Here is a 24,561-nt window from a genome sequence, read left to right as displayed (position 1 = left end):
CTGGTCCTACCTTTCCTAGTGGCATAATTGCAGAGGTGTGGCTGACGGTGCCTGTGAGGTCCCTCCAGCCATGTTGTTACCCAAGGGTTTTTCTCCTCTAAGAATCTGATCCTGGCCCAAGCATTTTTCATCATGTTCCTTACATTTCCTTGAGCTTTCTCTTTTGCTTCCCCTGGTGGTGGCTTTCCTCAGGAATTAGGGACTATGGCCACTTCAAAGTCCATGCCAGGGGCTACGGCTGCTGCCCGTGGAGGGCAACAAGCAAGGAGCCACACGAAAGGTTGTAACCTTCACGTGGGTTCGGACTCTGGGCTGGGAGCACAGAGGGCCTTGGCCTTGGGGCTCGGGTCGGGAGGGGCTCCTCCTACCCTCCGTCTCAGGAGCCCTCAGCTTCTCTCCACACCGCCCCTCTCCAGCCCACTGCCACACCATCCCCTGGTCTCCACTTCCTTCTCTTTTTTACTCACCCTAGCCCTCAAGGACCCAACATTAGCCTCTGAACACCCTGGAGGTCTTCATTCCTGAAGAAGAGGTATTAGGTTTATCCTGAGTGAGTCAGTTGGGACTGCTTGGTAGCTGGACTCAAAAGCCTAATGCAAGCTGACTGAAGCAAAAGGGACTTTATTGCCACACACTGGTGACCAGTGGTCCAGGGGCTGGTGACTTCAAGCACAGCTGGCTCTGGGATTTCTCAAGGCTCTGTCTCGCCTTCTCTCTGCTTGCCACTCTGTGACTTCCTCTCCAGGCTTTTCCACCATGAGGCAGGACGGCCACCAGCAGCTGTAGGATGACCTCCTGCCACATTAGTGGCCTGCTGGAATTAACACACTCTGCTGATGGTTCCAGCCAAGGCCCTGAAGCCACCTCGCAGTGGCTGGATCACATGTTCACCTTGGGAGCCTGGGTCAAGTCACGGCAGGGGGAGGGACTCCTCAGAGGAAGTTCATTGGATTCTGGGTGAAAAGAAACCAACAAAGTTTGGCTTCACTGGGCCCGGTCCCCCTCCCTCCTCCCTACCCTACATGGGCCAGAAGATTCTAACACTGTGAAGGAAAGAGGCAGAAGCAGGTCAGCGTTCCCATCTCTGTATATCCATAGATATGACTGGGCAGGGGAGACGACTAAGAGCAACTACCATGCTAGCCTCTGAAATTACCAGTGACTTTAATTTGTATGTGTATGTGTGTGTTTATTTTTAAATTTTCTGATCGTAAAAATGATCCCCCGACCCCCCGACCAGGGCTCCCTGATTTCAAGCCTTTCCCCCTCTCAGGTTCTCTCGCTCCTTCTCTCCCAGGCAACTTCGAAGCCATCTCAGCCTCGTGGTCATTGCCCGAATGCTGGGCCAGCAAGAGACGCTGCCTCTCTGGCAAGAGAAGACCCAGGTGAGCTTGTGCCTCAGCGGGGCAGGAGGGCCTATGGGCAGGCGAATGGTGTTCCCTACATCCTGCCTGCTTCTGAGGCTTCTCCCAAAGGTTAGAAGCCTGCGGCCTGGAGAGCTAAGCTGGTTTTGAATCGTTTACTCACGCGCTTTCATTCAGCAACAGCTGCGTGTCTTCTGCGTGCCAGGCACCAGGATAGAACGTGAGCTGGGGGCCTGTAGTACTTTTATTTTTAATTGCGGTAAAATACACATGAAGTTTACCATTTCAACTTTTTTTTTTAACCCTCTTAACTATTTTTAAGTGTAGAGTTCTAAACTTTTTTTTTTTTTCTTTCGTGGCTGGCTAGTATGGGGATGAGTTCTAAGCATTTTTAAGTGTGCAGTTCAGTGGCAGTAAGTACACTCACATCATTGTGCACTGTCACCACCATCCAGCTCCAGAACTTTCTCATCTTCCCAAGTGGATACTCCATACCCATTAAACACTAACTCCCCATTGTCCCTTCCCCCTAGCCCCTGGTTTTATTACTTTTTTATAGGTGGAAAACCAATAAAGAGGAAAACAAATACAGTACAATTAAAGCGACTCCCTCCAGTGTCCCTTGGGTCCCAATGTTAGGCATACTTGGAGCAGCAAGGGTGTTAGGTTGTGTGTTTCTTCCACATTCCTCTTCCCTCCAAAAAGCTCTGATTGCAGCCTCCTTGCAGCCCAGAAGATGGCACTTCAGGGGCCTGGGGGCAGCCCAAGGATGGACAGCAGTGGGGTCAAGAGCACTCTCACCTCCCCAGAATCCCAGAAGAGCTGTGGGTACAACCGAACCCTCCAGCTCAGCCACCCCAGGGGGGCAAGGCACCCCAGGCCTCCTGTCACAGAGGTATCAAGGCGAGCATGCGTAACCCCTTGTCCAGAGCACTGGGAGGATGTTCCAGCACATCCCAGAGCAAGGTGGACCATGTGGCTGAGTCCAAGATGCCGTGACTACAAGGAGGGAGCTCAGAGAGGTGACTGGTTGGAGTGGGTTGTCAGAGTGGCCTTGGCATGGCTTTTGTCCCGGCTATCCCTTTTGCTTTGAATGCTCACTCTCTAGGATGTAGCATGGCTGGAGCTTCTTGTCATTCTGACTCTGGCTGAAGTGTCACCTCTTCAAGGAGGCCTTCCTGACTGCCCAACTCAAAGTGCTGCTGGCACTGTGCAGCACAGTGTTAAATTTCTCATGGCGTACACCTCCTGATACTTTCCTGTTTATTTGTTCAGCGTCTGTGTTCCCCACCCACCCCACCTCACCCCACCCCTGCAGAACACAAGCTCCCTGAGAGCAGGGAACAAATAGTTTCTGCTCCCTGCTGCCCCTCGGTGCCCAGGAGGTCAGGCACACACCAGAAAGGCAGCACATGCTTGTGGGATGACAGACAGCAAGGTGGATTGTGGGGTTCATGGGGGAGGATGAGGTGACCTGCACCAGGGCCACTTCACAGGTGGTCTCTGTGAAGAAGGGAGAACAGAAGAAGCAAATGGCATTGTGAGGGGCACCCAGCAGTTAGGGGCAGCGGCAGCAGAGATGTGGCCAGAGGGCACAAGAAGGAGGGGTCCCCGAGGACTCCGGAAGGCAGCCTGATGGCAAGGTATTGGCGTTGGCCAGAGGGGGTCACTGAACCCTGCAGAGAGCACAGCACAGTGTCAACAGAGTGGAGGTGAGAGGGAGGGCGAGAAGCAGGGTGGGGGTGGGGACAGCTCTCCCAGGAACAGCCTTAGCAGTAATCGGGAAAGACAGGGTCACTAAGTGTCGGGGCCAATTCAAACTTGGGGTTTTGCTTTTATTTTTATTGGTCAGAGCCTGTGCAGGAAGAGTAGGGGGAGCATGTGGGGCTGCGCTCCTGGCGGAGGCCAGAGCCTGACCAAGGGGCAGTATCATGGAGGAAGAGCTGGACTGCATGGGCCTTGGGGGCAGCTGCAGGGGAGGCCAGCAACAAGGGCACGTCGGCTGGTGCTGCCTCCCCAGAGAGAACTGGCCCAGGGGTCTCAGCAGCCCCCAAATGTACAGGATCCCATGGCCTGTGAGGGCCGAGCTGGGTTGAGCCCAGCTTTTGTGGTTTCCAGCTGAGGGCCTTCTCTACCACACCTGTGGGTCCACCCAGCCCGTGCCCACCTGCGCCCATCTGTTTGTTAGACAAGACACTAGCTGAGCAGCCCTGGCTGCCAGGCTCAGCACCAGGTGCCAGGTGCGATGGGCACTAGGAGACAGCACCCAGACAACCTCAGGAGAAAGGAGTGAGCAAGCCGGCTGCGGCTGCCATGACTCACTCAGCCTGAAGACATGAAGTGGCTTCTGGAGAAGGTGCCCTGACCCAGGTCTTGGAGGATGAGTCAGTGCTTGTACTGCAGAAAGTAGTGAGGAAGCGAGAGAGGCTTGAGCATAGGAAGGACCGGCAGGGGCCTGCCCATGGCCTTCCTGGTGCACTTCCCCCATCTCCACTGCAGGCCCGGGGCTGCTCCACAGCCTTCTCTCAGGTCCCCAGGCTGCCAGGCACTTCCCTTTCCAGTCTGGCCTGTCAGACGGATCTTCCTGAAATACACTTTCAAAGGGCCACTTTGTCCCCATCCCCATGGCCAGCTGCCCATGTCAAGCCACATGCCCCCTTTCCCAACACCTCTCCAACATGGCCTGCCCACCGCAGCCCTGTTTGCGGGCCAGCCTGGCCCTCTGCATGGTGCAGCTTTGGCTGTGCACTGGCCCCTTCCACCTCTCCACCCGTCACACCCCACCCAAAGTAGTGGTAGCTGCCTTGTGTGTAGCACTCGCTGGGTCCCAGGTGTCGTTCTCAGTGCTTGCTCCTCATAGCAGCCTTGGGCCGTAAGGACTGTTACTATCATCCATATTTTACAGATGGGGAAACCAAGGCAGGGAAACTTCTCAGGGTCACACAGCAGGGAAGCAATGGAGCTGGGATCAGAGTCCTGCCCTTGACGGCTCCAGCATGCCACCTTAGCCTCTCCAGCCCCTTTCTTGGCCTTGGCAGCCTAGACCACACCTGCTGCTTCACACTGAAAGTGCCCTACTGACCCCTGGGTCTCAGAGAGGAAGACTGGGACCATCTCTTCCTCTCCCTCATCGATGCCCAAGTGCTCTATACATCTTATTGATAGATTCACTGTGAAGGGGTTCAAGGGTTGAGAGTGGACTCGTGTTAGAGCAGAGCACCTGCGCTTAGATCTGAGCAGAGCGATTCGCAGGGCACCACTCAGCAGGTATCGCCCATCCCATGAGGAAAAGTTGCCAATGCCCGAATTGCTTGGCTCTGCGTCTCCCTCAAGCTGCAGTCTGAGGCCCCAGGAGCAGGAGCAGATGCTGGGGAACTGAACTGGAGGGACAGGAGTTCTGTGGAAGGTCAGGATGCAACAATCCCGAGGCTTGCATTTTCCAGGAGATTCCCAGGGTCAAACTGTGTTTCCTGTTGTTCCTGCAAATCCTGGGAATATCCTCAGGCACCAGAGTGCTCCAGATACTGCTCTGGGCACTGCAGATACAGCAGAACAGAACTCAGTGTCTTCCTCATGAAACTCACTGTCCAGGGAGAGGCAGACACAGGCACCAGGAAAGAAGTAAATATTTGAAATACCAAGTGGTGATAAGTGCTATGGAGAAAAATAAAGCCAGATAAAGGGGAGAGGGAGTGTTGAGGGGATGCTATTTTATAAGGGTGAACAGAGAAAGGGACATTTGAGCACAGACCTAAAGGAGTCAGGTTTCTTGGGGAATAGCATTCCAGTCAGGGAATAGCAAGTGCAAAGGCCCTGGGGTAGGCAAAAGCCTCTCCAGTTGGAGGAGAAACAGGCTAGTGTGGCTGGAGCAGAGGGCTGAGAGTGGAGTAGTAGGAGTTGAGGTCATACAGGTAAGTGGGGGCTCCGTCAGCCAGAGCCTCAAGGCCATGGTAAGGGTTTTGACTTTCACGCCTAGGTGGAGAGCCACTGGAAGGTTTTGAGCAGAAGAGAAACAAAATCTGATTTGTTGAATTTTTAAAAATCACTCTGGCTGCTGTGTTGAGGATAGACTGTTGGGGGCAGGGAAGAAGGAGGCGATTGCAGTAATCCTGATGAGATGATGGCGGTTTGGTCTGGGAAGATAGCAGCATAGGTGGTGAGAGGTGATCAGATTCTAGGTGCATTTCCCAAATGCAGCCAGTGGGACGTGGGTATGAGAGATGAGGAGCTCTCAAAGATCTATGCAACTGGCAGGATGGAGACGCCCTTTACCGAGCTAGGCAAGACACAGGTGGAGCAGGTTTGGGGAGGAAATCGGGAGTTTGTTTCTTATCCCAGGCCACCTCTTGCAACACAGCAAACTTCTTTTTGTCAAACCATGTCCTCCAGTTTGGGGTTTGGAAAACATGATTTCAAGTGGCCGAAATCAAGGGGGATAAAAGTTTAAATTTACTAGGGAAAGGTTAACTGCAGACCTGACCTACTATTCATTTAACAAATACTTATTAAATGCCATGTGCCAGGCGTGTGCTGGGCTCTGGGGACACTGTAAAGAACAAAACTGCCCTCCGAAGCTTACGTTCTGATGAGGGAGGATAAACAGGTGATAAATAAAAGCACAATCAGCAAGTAAACTACATCAGCTGTTAGAAGGCGGTAACTGCTCTGGGTGGGCCTCACTGAGAAGGTGGATTGGAGCCAAGCCTGGAAGGAGGAGGGGCAGATTTCCGGTGTCTGATCAGAAGGCCCAGTCAGGGCACAGGCTCCAAGGAGCAAAGGAAGATCACTGGGGCCATCTGGGGCCTTGCAGATACTTAAGGTCATGACTTCCTACCTGGGTGGATAGGGGCAGCTGCCAGGATTTGAGCACAGGTAATCACTGCTTCATGCCCCAGGTGTCTGCCCTAGTGGGCTGAGCGTTTGCAGAGCTTGCTCCTGGGCAGGGGCCGGGGGGAGGCTGCTGGTCTGGCCCTGGCCCCACAGGAACCCATGAAATCCAAATAACCCTTATCCCAGAGAGGGGTTTGTCTGTTGGCTACAGCATCCAGAGCTGGAAACAAAAGAAAATTAGCAATCAGAAGACACAACAGCAGGCAGATCACAGAGGTGGCAGCTTGCTACACTGAGCGCAGTGAAGCTCTTTTTGTGGAGCGAGAGGAAAAACACAGCCAGCAAGCAAATGGCTGGGCTGTCCTGTGCTCCCCTGCCCAGCCCTGCCCAGGCCTGCAGGGAGGGTCCCAGAGGGATGAGACCAGCCGGCCTGCTCGAGGGCCACTCTGGGGGCCTGGGCTGCAGAGCCTGGCCCCTGTGCTTGCACAGCTGTGAACCCAGAGCAGGCAAGGCTCTTTTGGAAGCTATCCCCCAGACTTGGGAAGCAAGGCGGCACAGCTTTGGTTTCAGGGAAGCCCCAGATGGTGCCTCTCTTCACCCAGAACTGCCCCCCTCTTTCTCCTTGCCTTCTCTTGCCTTCTAAAGGGATCACACACTAGGCCAAGAAGCTCTGGCTCCCTTCCAGGAGCTGACTCCTAGCCCCCAGCCCAGCTGCTCTTGTGGGCTAAGCCTGCGGCCGGCTGAAGTTCTGAGCAGGTGTTGGCGGGTGAGTCACGGGAGGAAGCCAGGTGTGCCAGCAGGCTGGGCTCAAGCAAGGAGCTAGGCTGGCGGGGTACTCAGGCCCTTTACCCTGGCCACCTTGCACGTGCAATTAAGGCGATGGTGCCCCTGTGAACTGCCCTGGCTGTGCTCCTGCATCCTGCATCCATCCCCACCCCCAGGGTTGCACATGGCCTCAGAGCCTTCCTGCCTCTGCCCTATCCTTGAGTTAGTTCCCGGGCAGCTGGGCTGTCCTTGCTGGAGCTCTGCCGAGGCTGCCTAAATCAGGTGCATGGGCTGAACCCAAAAGTGGCTAGCTGCAGACACCTGGATTTTTGCAGGTCCTGTTCCTTCCAGAGGTGTTCAGAGCCTTCTTGTTCAGAGGGGGTGGGCAGTTTCTTCAGAAACTAAAATGGGGTGGTTAGTAGATTGTGACATAACCAAATACAGTGTGTGGACCTGTGGGGAATCCCCATTTGAACAGACCAACTATAAAAGGACATTCGTGGGACAATCCCAAGAAAACCGAACACAGGTGTTGGATGATGATAAAGAATACTTGGTAATTTTGTTGGGCAAGAAAATGGTATTGTGATTAAATTGGGAAAAAACTCATTCTCTGGAAGGTAAAGGGCAGAGCAGGGATGAGGGAATGGGCAAGGCGGAGTGATGGTGATTGTGGTCATCGCTCCAGGTGAGGGATAGGTGGGGACTCAGTACCAGGTCTCTCCTCTTCACGTATGTTGAAAATCCCCAGTGATGAAGTAAATGGAAAGAAGGGACTCGGGGGCCGGCCCGTGGCTCACTCGGGAGAGTGCGGTGCTGATAACACCAAGGCCTCAGGTTCGGATCCCATATAGGGATGGCCGGTTGCTCACTGGGTGAGCGTGGTGCTGACAACACCAAGTCAAGGGTTAAGATCCCCTTACCGGTCATCTTTTAAAAAAAAAAAAAAAAGGGACTCGGGAGAATGGGCTGGCAGGTGAGGAGAGGCAGCTGGGGTGGGCGGGGCCTTGCTCACGCAGAGGAGAGACCTCTCTCCTGCTCTTGGTTCTCTGGGGAAGTGGATTAAACCTTAAGCCTTAAGAGACCTTCCTAGTCACCTCTTTAAGGAAGGGCTCACCGTATGCCAGACACTGTGTGTGTGTGTCCCTCCTCTCCTGGGAAGGTGTGTGGTCCATGTTACAGATGAGAACACTCAAGCTCCAAGAAGCCACACAGCTCATAAGTCAGAGATGGACCCAGGTCTTGGAATCCTGTGCTCTGACCTACTGCCACCAGCCAAGGTGTCCAGGCCAAGAGTCCCCGGAGCACCCCAAGCCCGAGCTCTCGGCTGCTGCCCTCCCTGAGTAACGGCCTCCCTTCTCCTTTCCAGCTGTCTTCACTCAGCCGGCTCCTGAGCCTTATGAGGCCATCATCCCTCAGGCAGTACCTGGGCTCTGAGCTCTTGCCACCCTGCCAGGAGCAACAGCCAAAGGCCAGTGCCGAGCTAGACCACAAGGTGAGTACCCAGCACCTGCCCGCCTCTGCCAAGGTGCCACCACCACAAGTAGCAGGGGAAGGGCCGGCCCGTGGCTCACTCGGGAGAGTGCGGTGCTGATAACACCAAGGCCCCGGGTTCGGATCCCATATACAGATGGCTGGTTCGCTCACTGGGTGAGCATGGTGCTGACCACACCAAGTCAAGGGTTAAGATCCCCTTACCGGTCATCTTCAATTAAAAAAAAAAAAAAAAACAAGTAGCAGGGGAAGGCAGGCTGTCCACATTGCACAGCCTGCGGGTCTTTATGGCTACCGGTCCACCATGCCAGGACAGAGACCAGCATGCTGCCTCCCTGTGCTGAGAGGACATGCTCGTCATCTCTCCAAAGCCTGCAGTTAGTGCCCTTGCCCACGCCGCTCACACAGGCACAGGGGACGCTGTGCGCAGGTGTGCAGGAACACGTCCGCCTGGCCCTGTGTGTCCACTGGACCCTCTATAGCCTGGCATGGCTTCATTAGCTGTGGGGTTCTCAGTTGGTCTTCGGTTGGTCTTAGAGGGAATTCAGGAGCTGAAATGCTGGTGTGGGGAGTGGGGGGCATGGGAGTACATTAAGGAGAACTGCAGGGAATGTCTAGATGTGAGAGGTATCCTATTCTGTAAAGCAGAGCTGGGCCCAGCCGCCCTGTTCTTTTTCACTTATGGTTGTCACTAAGGCTGAGTCCTTGGCCTGCTCCCAGTTCTTTCTAATTGACTTCCCAGACACTGCCCAGCTTTCCTGAAAGCCAAGCTTTGGCAGAAGTCAGGGCAACTCTCCACAGGGCCTGGGAGTTGTGGGGTTTGGAGCAGTGAGGCCTGTGGTCCCCAGGGTGAATGTTAGAGTAGGATGGTGGTGGGTTGGGGACTTGAGATTGGGAGTCCCAGACCAAGCTCCATGGCAATCAGGGGGATGGATCTCAGTGAGCTCTCCCATCCCTGGGGACTTGGGGATGAAGAATGGAGATAGGGATCTTACTAATTTAGGAAGATGGTAATTCCAAAAGCTTACTCAGAGTTGAATGTTGATGATCCAAAAGTCCAACCTTTGGGCATCACTTTGCAAATCAGATAAATGAATTAATTACTTAATGAACACTAATGAACCATTAAGAAGATACAATATCCGCAGGTACATGCTGCTCTTCTGGAGCATGTAGGGAAGGTTATCTTTCAGTTGTGTCTAATATTAGTGCATTTAGGAGGCTGCTCCTCCCAGGAGGGTGTGAGCTGCCTGCAAGCCCCTTCTCCTCTGCCAAGCATTTCCCAGGAAACTGGAGCTGGTTATGGGGGCTATAGAAAGGAGGTGGAGTCAACCCCTGGGGGTGGTCTGTCTGAGCAGACACAAGGGGGCCTGGGCAGGGGGAAGGTAGAAGAGGGGAGTGGTGAGAGAGAAGAGGCTTGTATCTGGTCCGGCAGGTGGAGAGTGTGGTCTCCAGGTTCCTTGGGGGCCCGTCCCCCAGACTTACCTGGCAGAGGTGTGCTGCCAGGCCAGAGGCTTCCATCTGCCCCATTGAGAGCATGTCTGGTAGCAGAAGATGGCCATTCAACAGCCAAGGAAGGGGTAGAATGAGCGGGCCGAGGGTATCCTTTATTTTGAGGACTGTTCTCACACATGTAAAGGAGTCTTAGAAAGCACCCCCTGCCTGGCTGCCATATCGGAAATGGCCCGTTTGGCTTGGAAACATATGGAGGGGCCAGTGGGTCTCAGCAGAGTGCCCCAAATTGTAGAGTGTGCTGGTCCAGGGCAGTGGAAAGGGCAGTTCTCAGCACGCCTTTACTGCAGCCCGAGACCTGCGGGGCTCTCCTTGCCCTCTGCTTCTGAGAGCAAGGCAGCCAGGCACAGAGGAGGGAGAGGCACTGCCCCAGGAAAGGCAGGACAGGAGGCAGGGCCTGGGGGGTGCACAGGTGCAGAAAAGAGTGAAATGGGTGTGTCCTGTCCCCCGAGCTGGGTACTGTTCTGACTGGGAGGGGCAGGTGGGGCAGGTTACTGGGCCCCTGTCCCACCTCAGCCAACTGACTCCGCGTTAGGCCCAAGCACGTTTCATCTTCAAAGATGATCAGACTACTCACCAGCCAAAAAGAGCGGCCGGCGTCACCCGCCCTGTTTTACAGGGAGTGGTGGTCTGGGCTGTGGCTGAGCCTTTCATCCTTAGAGCTCAAAGTCTTTGCCTTTTTCCCTCTCAAGTGCAGTGGAGAAACTGAGGCCAGAGTAAGGTCGGCCTGAAGTGACCCAGCATGGAGGAAATGGCTCCTTTCCCAACCCTGGGGGGTGCTGAGCCACCCGCCGATCCCCCAGCCCTCTTCGCTTTTGTCTGGGAGATTTCCTGCCCCATACTGCTAGGTCACAGCCCTCCCCCAGCCCTGCAAATAAACACTTCTACCAGGCTCAGCTCTCCTCCACACCTCCTCTCACTGCCTCAGGCCTTGGCCCAGCCTCCTCCCTCCTCTGGGAAGCTCCTAACCCTCCTGCAAGGCTGAGAGAGCTTCTCCTTGGTGCCCAAGGCACGACTTTTTCTCCTCACTGATCCTGTGGCCTCGTGGTCAGCCCTTTACTTGTCTGGCTGTCCAGCTAGAACGTGGGTGGCACCAGCATCTCAGCATTGCACCACACATTTGGCCCTGATGAATGAATGAACCCAATTTTCATTCTCTCCCTCTGAACTTTTTTTTTTTTTTTTTTTAAAGATGACTGGTAAGGGGATCTTAACCCTTGACTTGGTGTTGTCAGCACCACATTCTCCCAAGTGAACCACGGGCTGGCCCTTGAACGCTCTTCTTCCACTCTGTTCTGGCATCCACTCTCCTGTCCCATTCTGGAAATCTCACTCCCTCCATCCCTCCCTCTGACCAACCTCTGTGTGATGGCCCCCTTGTCTCTTAATGTCCTTGTATCATTAAGGCCACAAGAGTTTAGCTTCTCCTGTTGGAGACCCTGGACTTCAGAAGTGTTACCTGCGTAGGAGAGAACCAGTCATAGCACATTATAATTATAAGCTATCGAGGTTCCTGCCTTGGAAAGCTAACCACCAAGTACTTTAACAAAAGAAGCAACATACTCTTGCTGGAGCACTGCATGGGGGTGATGAGGGAGTGAGGGAGCTAGAGGGGAGGCGGGAGTGGGCGTGGGTTCCTCCTCTGGCTGTTTGTCCCAGCTTGGTCAGAGTCCTAGCTTAGCAACTCATGGCAGAGCTTATATGGAATATATGAGCTTCTATGGAATATGCTGCTTAAAGAGCTAATTAGGATACTTTTAACATTTTAAATGCTTTTGGATGAAGAAAACAGTTGCTGAGCCCCTTGATGCTTATCGTGGCCTTGTGCTTGCCTGCTCTCCCAGAGAGGAGTAAAATCTGTATCAGAGTGATGCCCCGGGCCTGGTCCCACCCAGCCAGAGGCAGGTGCTCTGTTTGGTAGAGTGAGGTGGGAGAGGATGTTTTCGTACAGGAGAGTTAATGCAGGAATTTTTAATACCTTGGGAGCTGGCGGCCCAGTGCTTCCCTTGGGCCCACGGATACTGATTCTGCAAGAGCCCGTTGCTTGTCCTTTTGGCCCCAGGCAGACACGTTAAGTAACTTGACTAAATTTACCACTATCTCCTCAAAGCTACCAGCTCAGTCCTACAACCCAGAACCAGGGTTTTCCTGAGGTATTTTAGATTTTTTTTTTTTTTTTTTTTTTAGCAGTTGGCTGGTATGGGAAGCTTTTAGATATTTTTTAGCTGACTTGCATAAACCATATCTGGCAAGATTTTGTCTAGTCGTGTTCTGTCCTGTCCAATCTCAGGGTGATAACTCATTCACTCTTATTGAGATTATCGATTTCAGTCTTGTTAAACTTACCATTGCATAGTATGTTCCTATTTACCACGCTTTCCTATTGTTTCTTGCTTCCAGCCCCACCCCCTGCAGTTTTTAATTCCATTTCTTCCCCTAGGGATTTAGAAGGTGTATAGCGCTAGGATGTTTAAGGTGGGATGGAAGTTTTCTCCTAGTTAGTTAAATTTGGGAACTGTGAGAAAGTTAACTGTCAGGACCACTAAAGAAGGAAAGTCCCAGATTTGGGGCAGAATTGAGGTACCAGGAGCCTGACTCCTGTCACCCCATGTGCCTCCTGGGCTTGTCCTCCTCCCATCCCGATAGTGTCCTCAGGGGATGATGGCCTGGGGCTCCCTGAGGGCTCTGTGTCTGTGATGGTCCCTGGAGAGCCTGCCACCCAGGCTGAGCCAGGGCTGCTGACTGCAGGTGACTCTAGGCAGCTTCCTAGAGGTGCACATACCACTGCATTCCCCAGGCTCCTGTCCTGAGGCCTGGGGACAGCTTGTTTATCAGAGAAGGATAAAGAGTCCACTTTATTGGGGGTGGGTGTGTGCTCCTGAGTGTGGTGATTCTCTGGGATGAGCTCCGCCCAGCCACGCAGCTCCATCAAGCTCACCCCCTTGTGTCTGCCTGTCTTCTGCAGAGGCGGGGCCTCCTGTGTGCTTGGGGGTGAGTACTGCGTGCATCTCCTGTGTATCCTTGTGATGTGCCCTGTGCTGGTAGAGTTGGTGAACAAGTTTTACTGCTCTTGCTGCTGCTGTGCGACTGCAGCTGTCTGGTCCTGTGCTGGGCAACCCTGCCAAGAGCCTCTTTAATGGGAGGTTGTGGTGGGGAGAGGCCAGCTCTCACTGCTGGGCAAGCCAGGGAGGTTGCCCCTCTGGTAGCTCTGTGCTTGCTTCTCTTTTTTTTTTTTTTTTTAAAGATGATTGGTAAGGGGATCTTAACCCTTGACTTGGTGTTGTCAGCACCACGCTCAGCCAGTGAGCTAACCAGCCATCCCTATATGGGTTCCAAACCCGTGGCCTTGGTATTATCAACACCACACTCTCCCGAGTGAGCCACAGGCCGGCCCTAGCTCTGTGCTTGCTTCTGCCCTCTCTTGCTGGCACTCTCAACTCCAGCAAGGGACATGTGTTGGCGGGGGCTCCAGCACAGGCCCATTGCCCTGTGTCACCCTGAAAGACAGGTGGAGCCTGGAGCCTCTGCTCCCACCCCCCACACACTCCACCTTCTCACCTGGAAGTACCTGCCCTTTCCTTCCCACTAGAGACCTTAGTCAGGCCAATGTTAGGAGAACTGGGAGGAAAGCAACTGGCTCTGAGGAATAGAAACTAGATATGCAGGACTCTTAAGTCCATCCTCTAGCTGCTTTGTGGTTGGTTCTGTCATACTTAATTCAAAATGAGGAGCATCAGACATCTTTTGAAATAAACTGCAGATGTGGCCTCTGGGAAGCTGACCCTGTGGGGACCGAGGAGACCTCTGCAGACCTGGGAACCAGCCAGTATTCCTTAGCATCCCAAGGCCAGGCAGGGCCCAGGCCCAGAGCAGCTTTGTTTGGGTCCCAGGAATTCTGGCTTCTTCGCAAGTGTGTGAGGAGGGCTTGAAGTGATAGAATTAAGCAGGGGAGGGCAGGCTTGGATTCTTCAGGCAGCTTTTGTCCAAGTCCAGCTAGCTCGAGGCCTTGGTAGCATCCGGGCCTACTCTCTGCCCTGCCCCACCCAGGCCCAGGCCTCCTGAGGACCCTTCAGGGTCCTTCTCCCTTGGCAGGTGACTCATAAATCATCCTAGACAACTCTGTGGATTCTGACTTAGGGAAAATAGATCCTTAGTGCCTGTCACCTCATACTTAAACCCTGCGCTCCAAAGCTTCCATCAGCTGTCCCTACCCCTGCAAATCAAACCAGGACATTTGACTCCAGCAATGGATGCCGTTCCCAGAAACCCTCTACTCCCAGTCCCATGTCTTTGCTTCTGTTGTTCCTGCTCCCTGCAGGGCCCAGCCTGTCTCTCCTGACCTTGGATTCCTGTGGGCATTACAGTATGTCACTCAATCCATGGCCTGTCCTCATGCTGCTTCATGTACCTAGACAGAGTCGCTTTTGAGTACCCATTCAGAGTCTGTATGACCCATATCCACCATGGCTGCCATGAAATGCCATGCCCTGAGCAGGCACAGCCTGCATGAGGGACTCTTCTCCACCTTCCCTGCACCCAGCCCCACCAAGCAAGCTGCCTCTTCTCCCCACCAGGCCTGAGCCAGTCCAGAGAATGGGTGGAGCAGGACTTTCTGCATGCTGCCTCTGAGCAGCACTGCCTCAGCTCCTGGCCACGCACCTCAGGGGTCCAGGAATGGGTAAGGAGGTCTCTCATATGCTGTCCTCAGTCTGGAGGAGCAGTTGCCAGGCACAGCACAGCTTTCTCAACTGCTCTCTGCTCACTGCCTTTTCTGTCCCTTCTCCCCTGTCTTTGCCAAGCCTCTTTAGTGACAGAAACACAAACACAAATCCTGAAAAGTCCTGGGACAGCTCCTCAGGCTTAGCTGGATCCAGGGGCTAAATAGCGCCATGAGACCTCAGTGCTGCTCTCTTCACCTCCTGGCTCTGCCCTTGGTACATTCCAGGCAGGCTCTTTCCTCCCAGTTGTGAGAAACTGCAGGCTTACCCCTTTCCTCAGCAACCCTAGCCAGGGGCAAAGAAAGAGCTTAAGTCCAAGAGTCCTAACCAAAGTCCCACAGTCACGTCTCGTTGGCTTGGCATGTATCATGTGCCCATCTCTAAGCCAGTCACACGGGCCTGCTGGGTCATATGTCCATCCCAGGAGTCAGCGCTGAAATCACTGCCATGGAACAACTTGGCCTGGGTGTAGGGGATGGGAGGCTGGGACACTCTTACAAAGGAAGGGGAAGGATCCTGGGTGCCCAGAAACCTTGGACATCCACAGCATCCCCCTGTCCTGCAGTCACGGCAGTGGCCTTATGCTCTGATGTCCCCAGGAAGTGAAAGGCAGGCAGTGCCTCCCAGGCTCGGGCCATGCCAGCACTTCAGCAAACAATTCAATGAGCGAGAAGGGAGCCGTGGCTTGTGAGAAAAGCACTGCTCTGTGAGGATGGCCGTGCATGCTCCCTGGCTGTTTCCACTTGCTCCTCACACATCCCATGTGCTCCCCCAGCTCACTCCCAGGCACTGCTGTGCATGTGCTCACACGGACAGGCATACACTCTCACATACCCCTGAGAGCCTGTCCTTTTCTGGGCACCCGGTAGGGCTGGGTTTTCCGGTCCAGACCTCCTGGGGTCAGGGTCTCTAGTCCAGGCTGGAGGAGCAGGAAGAGCTAGTCAATCCCTGCCTGTAGTCTCCCCCACTCCCAGCGCTGGCAGGAAGCCAGAAAGGAAGGGTGGGCTGGGTGGGAGCACTTGAGCAAGGGGTCACCTACAGCCCCTTGGTTCCTTCCAACATCAGACGCAGGAATGGGTCAAACACTCTGAGATAACTTCCCTGCAGCAGATCCCCAGGAATGAGAAGCCCTTAGCCTTCTCACCTTTGTCCCAGCCTGCATCTCTCTCCTTCACTGTCCTCAGTACCAAGAGAAGGAGCCAGGGCTGCTCAGGGTCCAATCCAAGTTCAGGAGAGAACTTAAAAGAGAATCCCACTGTGAAGGGATCTTGGGTCTCTGAACTCACTCTGGGAAATGGAGGGTGTGGCCGCATGCTGGACCTTCGGCAGCTTGGGAAGAGACATCTCAACCAGCTGGGACCCTGAGAGCAACTTTCCATGCAGTGGCCGTTCCCAACAGCTGAGCAGGAAGTCCTGTTCCTGTCCAGATGCTCCCATCACTCTAAATCAGCTTCATCCCTGCACCATGATTAGGGCTCCACCCACCCCCACACCCAAACAGACACTTTCATTTACAGAATTGGGTGTCCTGCCTGGCAGACCCCATAGTGAGTCTGGCAGTCCCTGCCTGTGACGTCTGCTCTCTGTCCTCTTGGCCCTGTGTAATCAAGGATCCTGGGCTAGGAAGAGGTGTTGAGTCACATGCCTCATTTCCTAGTGGTTTGTCATTTACCCCCATCATTTCCTCCTCACTAGGACTTTTGACCAGTGGCCTGTCCTGGTCAGAATCACTTCCAAAGTCAGCTTTCCTCTGGGAACACAACTTTAGATTCAGCCCTCTGCTTGCTTTCTGGAGTTTGCTGCTGGGGGCAGAGGACAAATGGTATCCTAGTAATGATGACGGGTGCCACACTTGAGGAAGAGTGCAGGTGGGGTGTATCTAGAATCCCCTCTAACTGGTATTCTAGTGGACACACCAGCCAGAGGAGCTCTCTCCCCAGGTGAGGCTCTTGGCCTGGGGCCTGCAAGTAGCCCTACCCCAGGATTACTCATTGCTAATTATTGTTGTCCTCCTTTGTCCAACCTGTGGTGGAGTACCTACACCATGCCCTTGGGGCTCAGGCTGCAAAGAACATTCTTCTTCCACCCCTGCAGAGTGGCCTTGGCCTCTCCCTGTCATGCCTCTAGGAGGCCCTTGGGCCCTTGCTGCTCAGTGCAGAAGAGGCTTGCTGTCTCCTGAGGGGGGTGTCCACAGTGTCACTCCCCTTTAGAGATGACACGTACACACACACACACTTGGAGCTTGTCTGGATGAAGGGTAAAAGCTGGGATGGACATCTGCTGGTGGACCAGACCTACCCTTACTTGACATGGAGTCAAGCCTCAGCCTCCACATCTGCTGAAAAGTGGGGGTCACCAGGCCCTCCCTCTCTGCATGCCCCGCTGGGTCAGGATTCTGTGAAGTAGTGCTGTAGGTTTAAACGTAATAAAAAAGGAAAAAGCCCAGCTCTAGCCTTGGATCTGAAATGTCTTTCCCATACTGGACTGGTTCCAGAACTGATCTTCAGTACACATGCTTGCATCTAAGTCCCTGAGAGGACCCAGACATGCCAATGATGGCACCTAGGGCAGAATTCTCCTGCGATCAGTTGTTGGGTTGGGCTGGACCTCCAGGACCTCAAGACTGGGCTGAGAGCAGCCCAGTCAGATTGGGGCTGAATGCACGTTCCCCAGGGTGGCTGCCACCCATAGTCTGTGAGCATGGCAAGGTGAAAACAAAGGAGGCTGTTCTGGGGTCCTGGCGTCCCAGGCAGGGAGCCCGGACACCTGCGGGGACTTAGGGCCAGCTTCCTGAGTGAGAGCCAGGGACACCAGTGTGGTGAGCCATGGGCCCAGCAGCCTAGCTGCAACAGCCACTTCTGTTGTGTCAGGCTCAGTCACCCCAGGAGGTGTTCCCGGGTCAGCCTCAGTTCTCCTTCCACAATGGCTGCCCCAGAGCCTGGCTAGACCTACTCCCACAGCATCCTCCTATAATGGCAAGATCTGCCATCCCCACCCTGCCTGGAAGCCTCCAGGGAAAGGGTTTGGCTTGCAGACCAGGGTAAGACTGGGTTCTGGCTCATGACCTGAGGTGGAAGAAACAATGATGTTCTGGCCAGAGCAAGTAGCCTCCTGGTAGAGCCTCTCTCTCCTCCTTTCTACGCTTCGTCAGCTTAGATAACCCAGGCCACAGCCTGCTCCCTTGGCATTAGCTAGAGGGGAATTTTCTAAAGAATGAAGTTCCTGGGAAATGTCCACCCTTTTCCCTTTTGTCTTATGACAAAAGTTCTGCTAATGGATCCCGCTTGACCTGGGACACTTGGCTGTTGGTTCCTGGGTCAGAACTAGCTGGGCCAGAACATAGAGATGACCTTCTCCCTGGGTGACAAGCGCAGTAGGCTGTCTGCCATCACTCATCCTTGTCATCCTTCCCCAGGGAGAGGGCAGGGCCCGCTGTAAGGCTCTAGAGCCAGGAATGAGGCATCCTGTGCAGGATTTCTGAGAAGAGCCAGACTCTGGGAACAGACCCGGAACATCGAGGCTGCAGGCCTTGCTGGGAGCAGCAGCAGGGGATGGTCCAGTCTCATCTTGTTGGTTTTGGGCTTAGGCACGTCCCATTCCTCGCCCTCAGACTCTCCCTCTCCCCACGTTGTTGACTGATGCTTCCTGGGTCCCATTTCCTGTTTGGGCTTCCCAGCAGGAATTCTGCCCGTTCACGGCGGGGGGGAGGGGGGGTGTAGCTGGCTGCCTGAGCTGGTCAGGCCCCTCTTCAGACAAGGTCCTGAGGCCTGGACACGTGTAGCCCCCACCAACCATGCTCAGAGGGCTAACCCTGAAGCCACACTGACTTCCCCCAGCAGGCCTGGAAGGGGCTTCCCTCGGGCAGGTGGAAAGGCCACCTCACTCTCCCAGTGGTGGAGGAAATGGACAGGGCGGGTGAGCGGGCAGGAGCCACAGAGTCTCTGTGTGGCCTCTGCTCGGCCTTCTCTTCCTGTATCTTGAAAGGGAAGCCACTGGAGCTCTGGGTCCCTGTGGTGCCAGCCAGGACAGGAACGGGCTTGCTCAGTGCAGGAGCTGGTCACACAGTGAAGCAACAGGAGCAGGAAGCGCAGCTTTTGCAGCGGCTGTTTACCTGGTGTCCTACCTGTCCTCCAGATGGCCCCCTCGCTTGCCCTCGCCCCGCCTGCACTGCACCGCTGGCCCCCAATTTCTGCTAGCTTGACCTTCCCGCACACAGGGGAGAGGAGTCTCGGGGAAGCGGGGGTTCAGAAGAAGCCAGAAGCCGTGCATGCACGTTTGTCTGGATGGGACCAGCCCCTCACTTGCCTCCCAGCGCTTCTGAGACCGTGGGTCCCTGGGCAGTGAGAGGAGGGTCCGCTTCAGCCAAGCCCCCAGAGGTTCTCCAAGGGAGGGGTTCATGTGCAGCGGCTGTCTTTGTCATGATTTCTGGCCACTGGAAACGTCCCCCTTAAATTGGATCAGAGTTTTCCTTAAAGGGCCTCCCCTTACCTAGGCCCAACTCCAGGGAGCATCCTCAAATGCAAGGAAAACATGCACCTGGGCTCCGGGCACGTTTGTGTTTTTTGCCTTTGGAAAAATGGCTTATGAAATGTGGTTAATAGGGCTTTTCTTTAGGACTACCATTACTTACTTGCTATTACCACCCCCTGTTTCCCCCCACCCCACCCCCGCTGCCTCCCCAAAATAACACATTCGGAATAGTTTTCTTGGGATTTTCCCTGCAGGTTCAATTATGGGAATCAACACAAGAACAAAGTTGTGAAACTGGTAAATCCCCACTGCATGGGGCAAATACCGCTGACAGCCTTTCCTCCCTGGTGTTCCTTCAGGGCATTCCTCAGATCCTAAGACCCACCCTCACCACGCCTCCTCCTCCTTGGAAGAGGAGTTCTGCGTCCTCTAATACAAAGACCTCCTCACCTTTGAGCCAGGGCGGGGCAGGCCACAAAGCCATCACCCCTCAGGTGAAAGGTCTGCAAGGTCGCCAGTCCCCTTTCTCTCCTTCCCAGCCCCGCTCCCTCCCAGTCCTTCACACTGTCCCCTGCAGAGAGCTCTGGTGCCTTCCCCAGCCTTCACCTCACGGGAGGGTTCCATCATCCTTGGGTGTGTCCTTTGGCTTGCCCGGCCACCTCTCATCATCAGCTTGCTCACCTCCAAGCGCTTTGCCTTCTCAAAGAGGGGCCTTGGCTTCACTTCAAGGTCATGTCCCTCTCCCTTGCCCCACACCCACCCCAAACCCAGTTAGATTCAGTCGATTATAATTGGCAGTGTTTGTTTAAAAAAAAATAATAAATAAAATAAACTTTATTGTATTCTGATTATGGGAGTAAAGCACACAGAAGTAATCTTAAAAATGAAAATGAAGGACACCTATGATCCTTTCTCCCAGAGCTGCATTTTCATGCTGGTACGTCCCGCACCACCCACGCAGCCACATCCTATGACCCACTTCCCCCAGGCAGCCCCCCAACTCTGTTGCCAGCTCTGTCCCCAGTCGGCTCCCCCCTTCCCCACCCCAGCCCAGCGAGCCACCCTGTTGTCCCCCAACATGCCCTGCCTCTGTTTCTTGCATCAGCCCTCAGGACCTGTCTGGAATTGTAATCTGCCCACCTCCACCCCCAGAGGGGTGTCTTCTCCTCGAGTCCTGCTATTCCTTTGAGGCCCACTTTAGCTTAGTCACTTCCTCCTTGAAACCTCTGAGCTGCACACCTCCCCCTCACCCCCCAAAAGTGGAAGGACTCTTTCTCCTTTTGGTCCATGGGGAAGCTGAAATTTGGTATTTGTTGTCCAAATGATTGCCTTCCTGAAGCATCTTTCTTCCTCTACCATCCGAATGTGCATGGCTGTGGCCTGGATAAGGTACAGTGTCTGGCACAGGCCTGAGCCTGCTGCATGAGAAGGGGGCAATGAGCTGGGTGCCAGGACTGCAAAGGCTGTGAGGAGTCTGGAAGGTGTGGCCCCTCCCTGAGGCAAGGCCAGACTGGATGGAAGGGGAGCCCAGAGGCACACCCAGCGGGCACCCTGGCTTCCCCCACTGCATCTTCTCTGTGCCTGACACTTCTCTGTGCTGTGCCACCCACTCTGGCCAGGCCACCTGTGAGCCTTGGCTGTTATATGCTAAAGAATAGGCTGAGCACGGCAGGTGCTGCTGGTGGGGATCCCAGGTGGCCTCTGTCCTCAGGATCCTGCACAGTAGCATTTAGGTTCAGGAAGTCAGTTCTTAGTGCCAAGTCGGGTTCCCTCAGGAATAGTTGGGGCTTCTGTCCTGAGGAGGCTCCTGAGTCTGTGCAGAGAGGCTGCTGCCATTTCTTGGGCACTGCCTGGTGCTCTTAAGAGGACAGGATGATAGGGCAGGGGAAGCTGGGGATGGAGGAGCTTAGGCTCGTCCTGAACTCCAGCTCCTTTACCACCACACTGGAGCCCTGCTGGCCACCCCGGAGCCACTTAACCTCCCAGTCATCCTCAGGGCTGGTCATCTGCCACAGGCGTAGTCACAAGGTTATTTCCTGCCACCCTCCTTATGTTCCAGTCCAAAGGAGACAGTCCGCAGGAACCTGTGCATGGGAGTGGGGATGCCTACAGAGAGCAGTTCAGGAAGTCAGGAGCCTCATCTGTCTTTGGGACGCTCCCCATATCTAATTTTCTCCACAAAGCAGACAATGTCCCATAAGTGAGGGTACCAACAGAGTCCAAGAGCACCCTGGGATCAAACCATTCTCTGCTCAGACAGAATTGGCCTTTGTCCAGTTTTCACCTCTGAGAGTGTCCAGTGGACAAGAAAGAAGGTTGAGTTGGTGGGTAAGGTGTACAAATACTCAACCAAAACCCTCTCCCACCTGCCTCCCCTGTCTTTACCTGCCTCCTCATGTCAACAAGGTTTGAGTGTCCAGGCAGGGCTACCTTCATGTTGTGGAGGTGGCATTTTGTGAAGCGATGAGCAGAATCCTGAAGCTGTGCACCTGTGGGCCATGTCCCCCTGGAGGGGACTCCCATTTGCTATTTGCACAAAGGTACCATAGGGGATAGTGAAACCCCAGTCACAGTGCCCACAGGTATGAGTGCCTCAGAGAACAGAAACTGCACAGAGATCAGAGTGCACGGGCCCTTCTCCCCAGAGGGCTTTCTCTGCTGGAGCCCCAGGACAAGACTGGGGGATAGTGTGGTTTCTGGATGGCAGATTCCTTTTTTTTCTGAAGGAAGGGAGAACAGTCATCAGAGGGAAAGCTGGGAGAGCCTGCTGGGGGGAGTCACAGCTCTGCATAAGTGGCCTGGCATCCCTGCTCACCCAGGCCCTCCTTGGAGATGCTGTTGCTGAAAGCCTGATGGCAGGCTGAGAGCAAGGAGATCTGCAGGTGAAGGGGTAGCCGCTGTGGTGCTGGAACAGAGTTAGGGACACGTCTCTTGCTGTGCTGTCTTTCCAGGTCTGCTACCTGAGCCACACCCTCCTGACGCTGGCCGGGGTGGTGGTCAGTTGCCAGGACATTACTCCAGAACAATGGGTGAGTCTCCCAGGAGGCTGGGGTGGCGTGGGGGTGCCCAGCTGTGTCTTTTCCACCAGGCAGTGTGTGGTCAGCCCAGATGGAGCCCAGCCCATTATCAGGAACCGCAAAGAGTGGGAGGCTGAGAAAGGAGCAGGCCTAGCAGAGCCAGGGCCTCTTCCAACCCCCAGTGTTCCACAAGCTGTTCCCGAGGGACATTGACCCGGAGCCCCCAGCAGTTGCCCTGGCCCCTCCTGCCTTTGCTGCCCAACTTCTGAGCAGTCACTCAAATCCATTCCTCCCTGCCTCTGATCTCCTTCCCCTCCTGCCCTCCCTTTGGATGCCCCCGGCCCATGCCACACCCGCCCCACAGCTAGCCTCTGTCTCCACAGGGTGAGCTGCAGCTGCTATGCATGCAGTTGGACTGTCACATCAGCACCCATATCCGGGAGAGCCCCCAGGCCATGCACTGGACCAAACTCAAGGACCTGGCTGCCCAGACCTACATCCGTTGGCAGGAGCTACTGACCCACTGCCAGCCCCAGGTGGTGCCCCCTCCAGTCCCCAAACCTGGGAAGAGAGGGAAGTGGTCAGGCAGAGTTGGCCAGAGCCAGCAGCACATCCACCCCCACTGCAGCTGCTGAGCTCCTGGCAGGGACGTGGGTGGAGAGGACAATGCCAAGGGGCTGGGGCGAGGGGCCTTCATCATTCTTATGGAGAATCCAGGGCCTGGGTTGGGGTGGGGTGAGGGAGACAAAGAGAAGCCTATTCCTGAGCAAGTGCAAAGAAAAACTTAGCTCTGGAGAGGGGACAGCCTGGGCCTGGAGGACCAGTTTGTCATGAACAGTGCCAGGAAGAGGCACTAGCTGCCCACCCTCTGCCTACTTGCTGTGCAGGCCTGAGGGTGGCCTCCTACCCTCCTAGGAGGAACACTCCCAGGTTGCCCTGGTCCCCTCTGATTTCTGTAGCAGCAACCTTCACAGCCCCCAATTTTCTCAATATTATTACGTCTAGGTAATAATATTCATAGCTAATATTTACTGAATGACCAATACAAGGGGTCTTCAAAGAGTTCATGGAGAGATTCATATTATCTTTCAGTTCCATTTTTCCAGAAACTTTTTGAAGTACATTTGTGTATCCCCCATGAGGCAGGTGTTGTTAGGAGCCCATTTTACAGATGAGCAAACTAACCAGAGGCCCTGAGAGGTGAAATAGCTTGCCCTGTTCCACAGGCAGCTTGAGTGAATGTCAGAATCAGGGCCCTGAGCCAGCCTGACTCCCAAGCCTGCTGACCTAACCACAGTACAACCCCTGCTCTGGCATCCTCCCTTCTGGCCTTGTCTCTCCAACAAGCAACACCCAGCTGGGCTGGTTTGGGGGCCGTTCCCTCCCTGAGACCCCAGCCCTTGATGCGGAGCCATGCTGGCAAGAGCCACGTCCCCACCCCCTCTCCCAATGCACCTCAACTCTCAGCTTGCCTCTCGACTCCTCTCTTATCCTTCCCCCTGTAACCTCTGACTTGGGGCTGACACATTGGCCACAGCCTCTTATCCTTCCCCCTGTAACCTCTGACTTGGGGCTGACACATTGGCCACAGGCTGTGGCTCGGGTCTCAGAATTCACAAGTCCCTGAGAAAGCTGGAGAGCAAACCTCAGTCCCCAAGGAACTAGATCATACTAGTCTCTGGTGGGAAGCAGTGTGTTTGTCATGACAGGAAGGAACAGGGATCAGTTGCCTGGCAGAGTAGGGTGCAGGCACCACCTTGCTTTCATACTCCCTGGGCCTGTGGGCAGTGCATAGAGGGGACCCCAACAGGGCACTCATGGTGCTGAAATCAAGAGGCCTGTTGACCTGCTGTGTCCTCACCTGCACCAGGAGTCCCGGGAGGCTTACTTGCTCAGCACCCGGCACAGAGGAGGACCATAGTGGGTGTTGAGTGGACGCTGGAAGTCCAGGGAGCCTCAGGACATTGGGCAGCGCCTGGGCCCAACCCATCACAGCCTGTTTTCCTCCTTGCCCCAGGCCCAGTACTTCAGCCCCTGGAAGGACATCTAAAGGAGCAGGGTCAGTGCAGCCCAGGGCTCAAGGAACTGGAGGAGGTGACGAGTCAAGGCCCAGATGCTGACCAGCCTGATGAAGGAAGAGTCTGCCTCCGCCACTGCCCCGACCCGCACTCATCCAGGGATGGGCCTCTCCAGTCTGGCCCACCACTCCGCTTTCCTTCCCTTCCTAGACATCTCCTCTTCCCCAAGGCCTTTGTCTCCATAGCTCTGGTTTCCCTGGGCCTCAAAGGCCTCCAGGGCTTCCTGGACTTTAGTCCTTCCCACCCTCCTTCCTCTCTCTGTCACTACTGTGAGGTTTCTTTTTTTTTTTTTTTTTTTTTTTTTTTAAAAGAT

At 54.6% G+C, this 24,561-nt stretch overlaps 1 protein-coding gene across 2 annotated transcripts in view; it reads left to right on the top strand.

Annotated features, from left to right (window-relative positions):
* The window catches only part of FAM178B (family with sequence similarity 178 member B), a 98,003-nt gene extending 73,783 nt beyond the window's left edge, over positions 1 to 24,220 (top strand). For both annotated transcript variants that reach the window (XM_063078949.1, XM_063078948.1), the window contains 5 exons: positions 1,298 to 1,385; positions 8,329 to 8,454; positions 22,105 to 22,182; positions 22,554 to 22,706; positions 24,188 to 24,220. In XM_063078949.1, coding sequence (XP_062935019.1) covers positions 1,298 to 1,385; positions 8,329 to 8,454; positions 22,105 to 22,182; positions 22,554 to 22,706; positions 24,188 to 24,220 — 478 coding nt within the window. The remainder of the gene's footprint in view (positions 1 to 1,297; positions 1,386 to 8,328; positions 8,455 to 22,104; positions 22,183 to 22,553; positions 22,707 to 24,187) is intronic.
* The last annotated feature ends 341 nt before the right edge of the window (positions 24,221 to 24,561 follow it).

The sequence above is a fragment of the Cynocephalus volans genome, chromosome 14, assembly GCF_027409185.1.
Source record: "Cynocephalus volans isolate mCynVol1 chromosome 14, mCynVol1.pri, whole genome shotgun sequence".
Lineage (NCBI taxonomy): Eukaryota > Metazoa > Chordata > Mammalia > Dermoptera > Cynocephalidae > Cynocephalus > Cynocephalus volans.
Note: the sequence above shows the minus strand (reverse complement) of the source record. Positions and strands in the feature narration are given on the sequence as shown.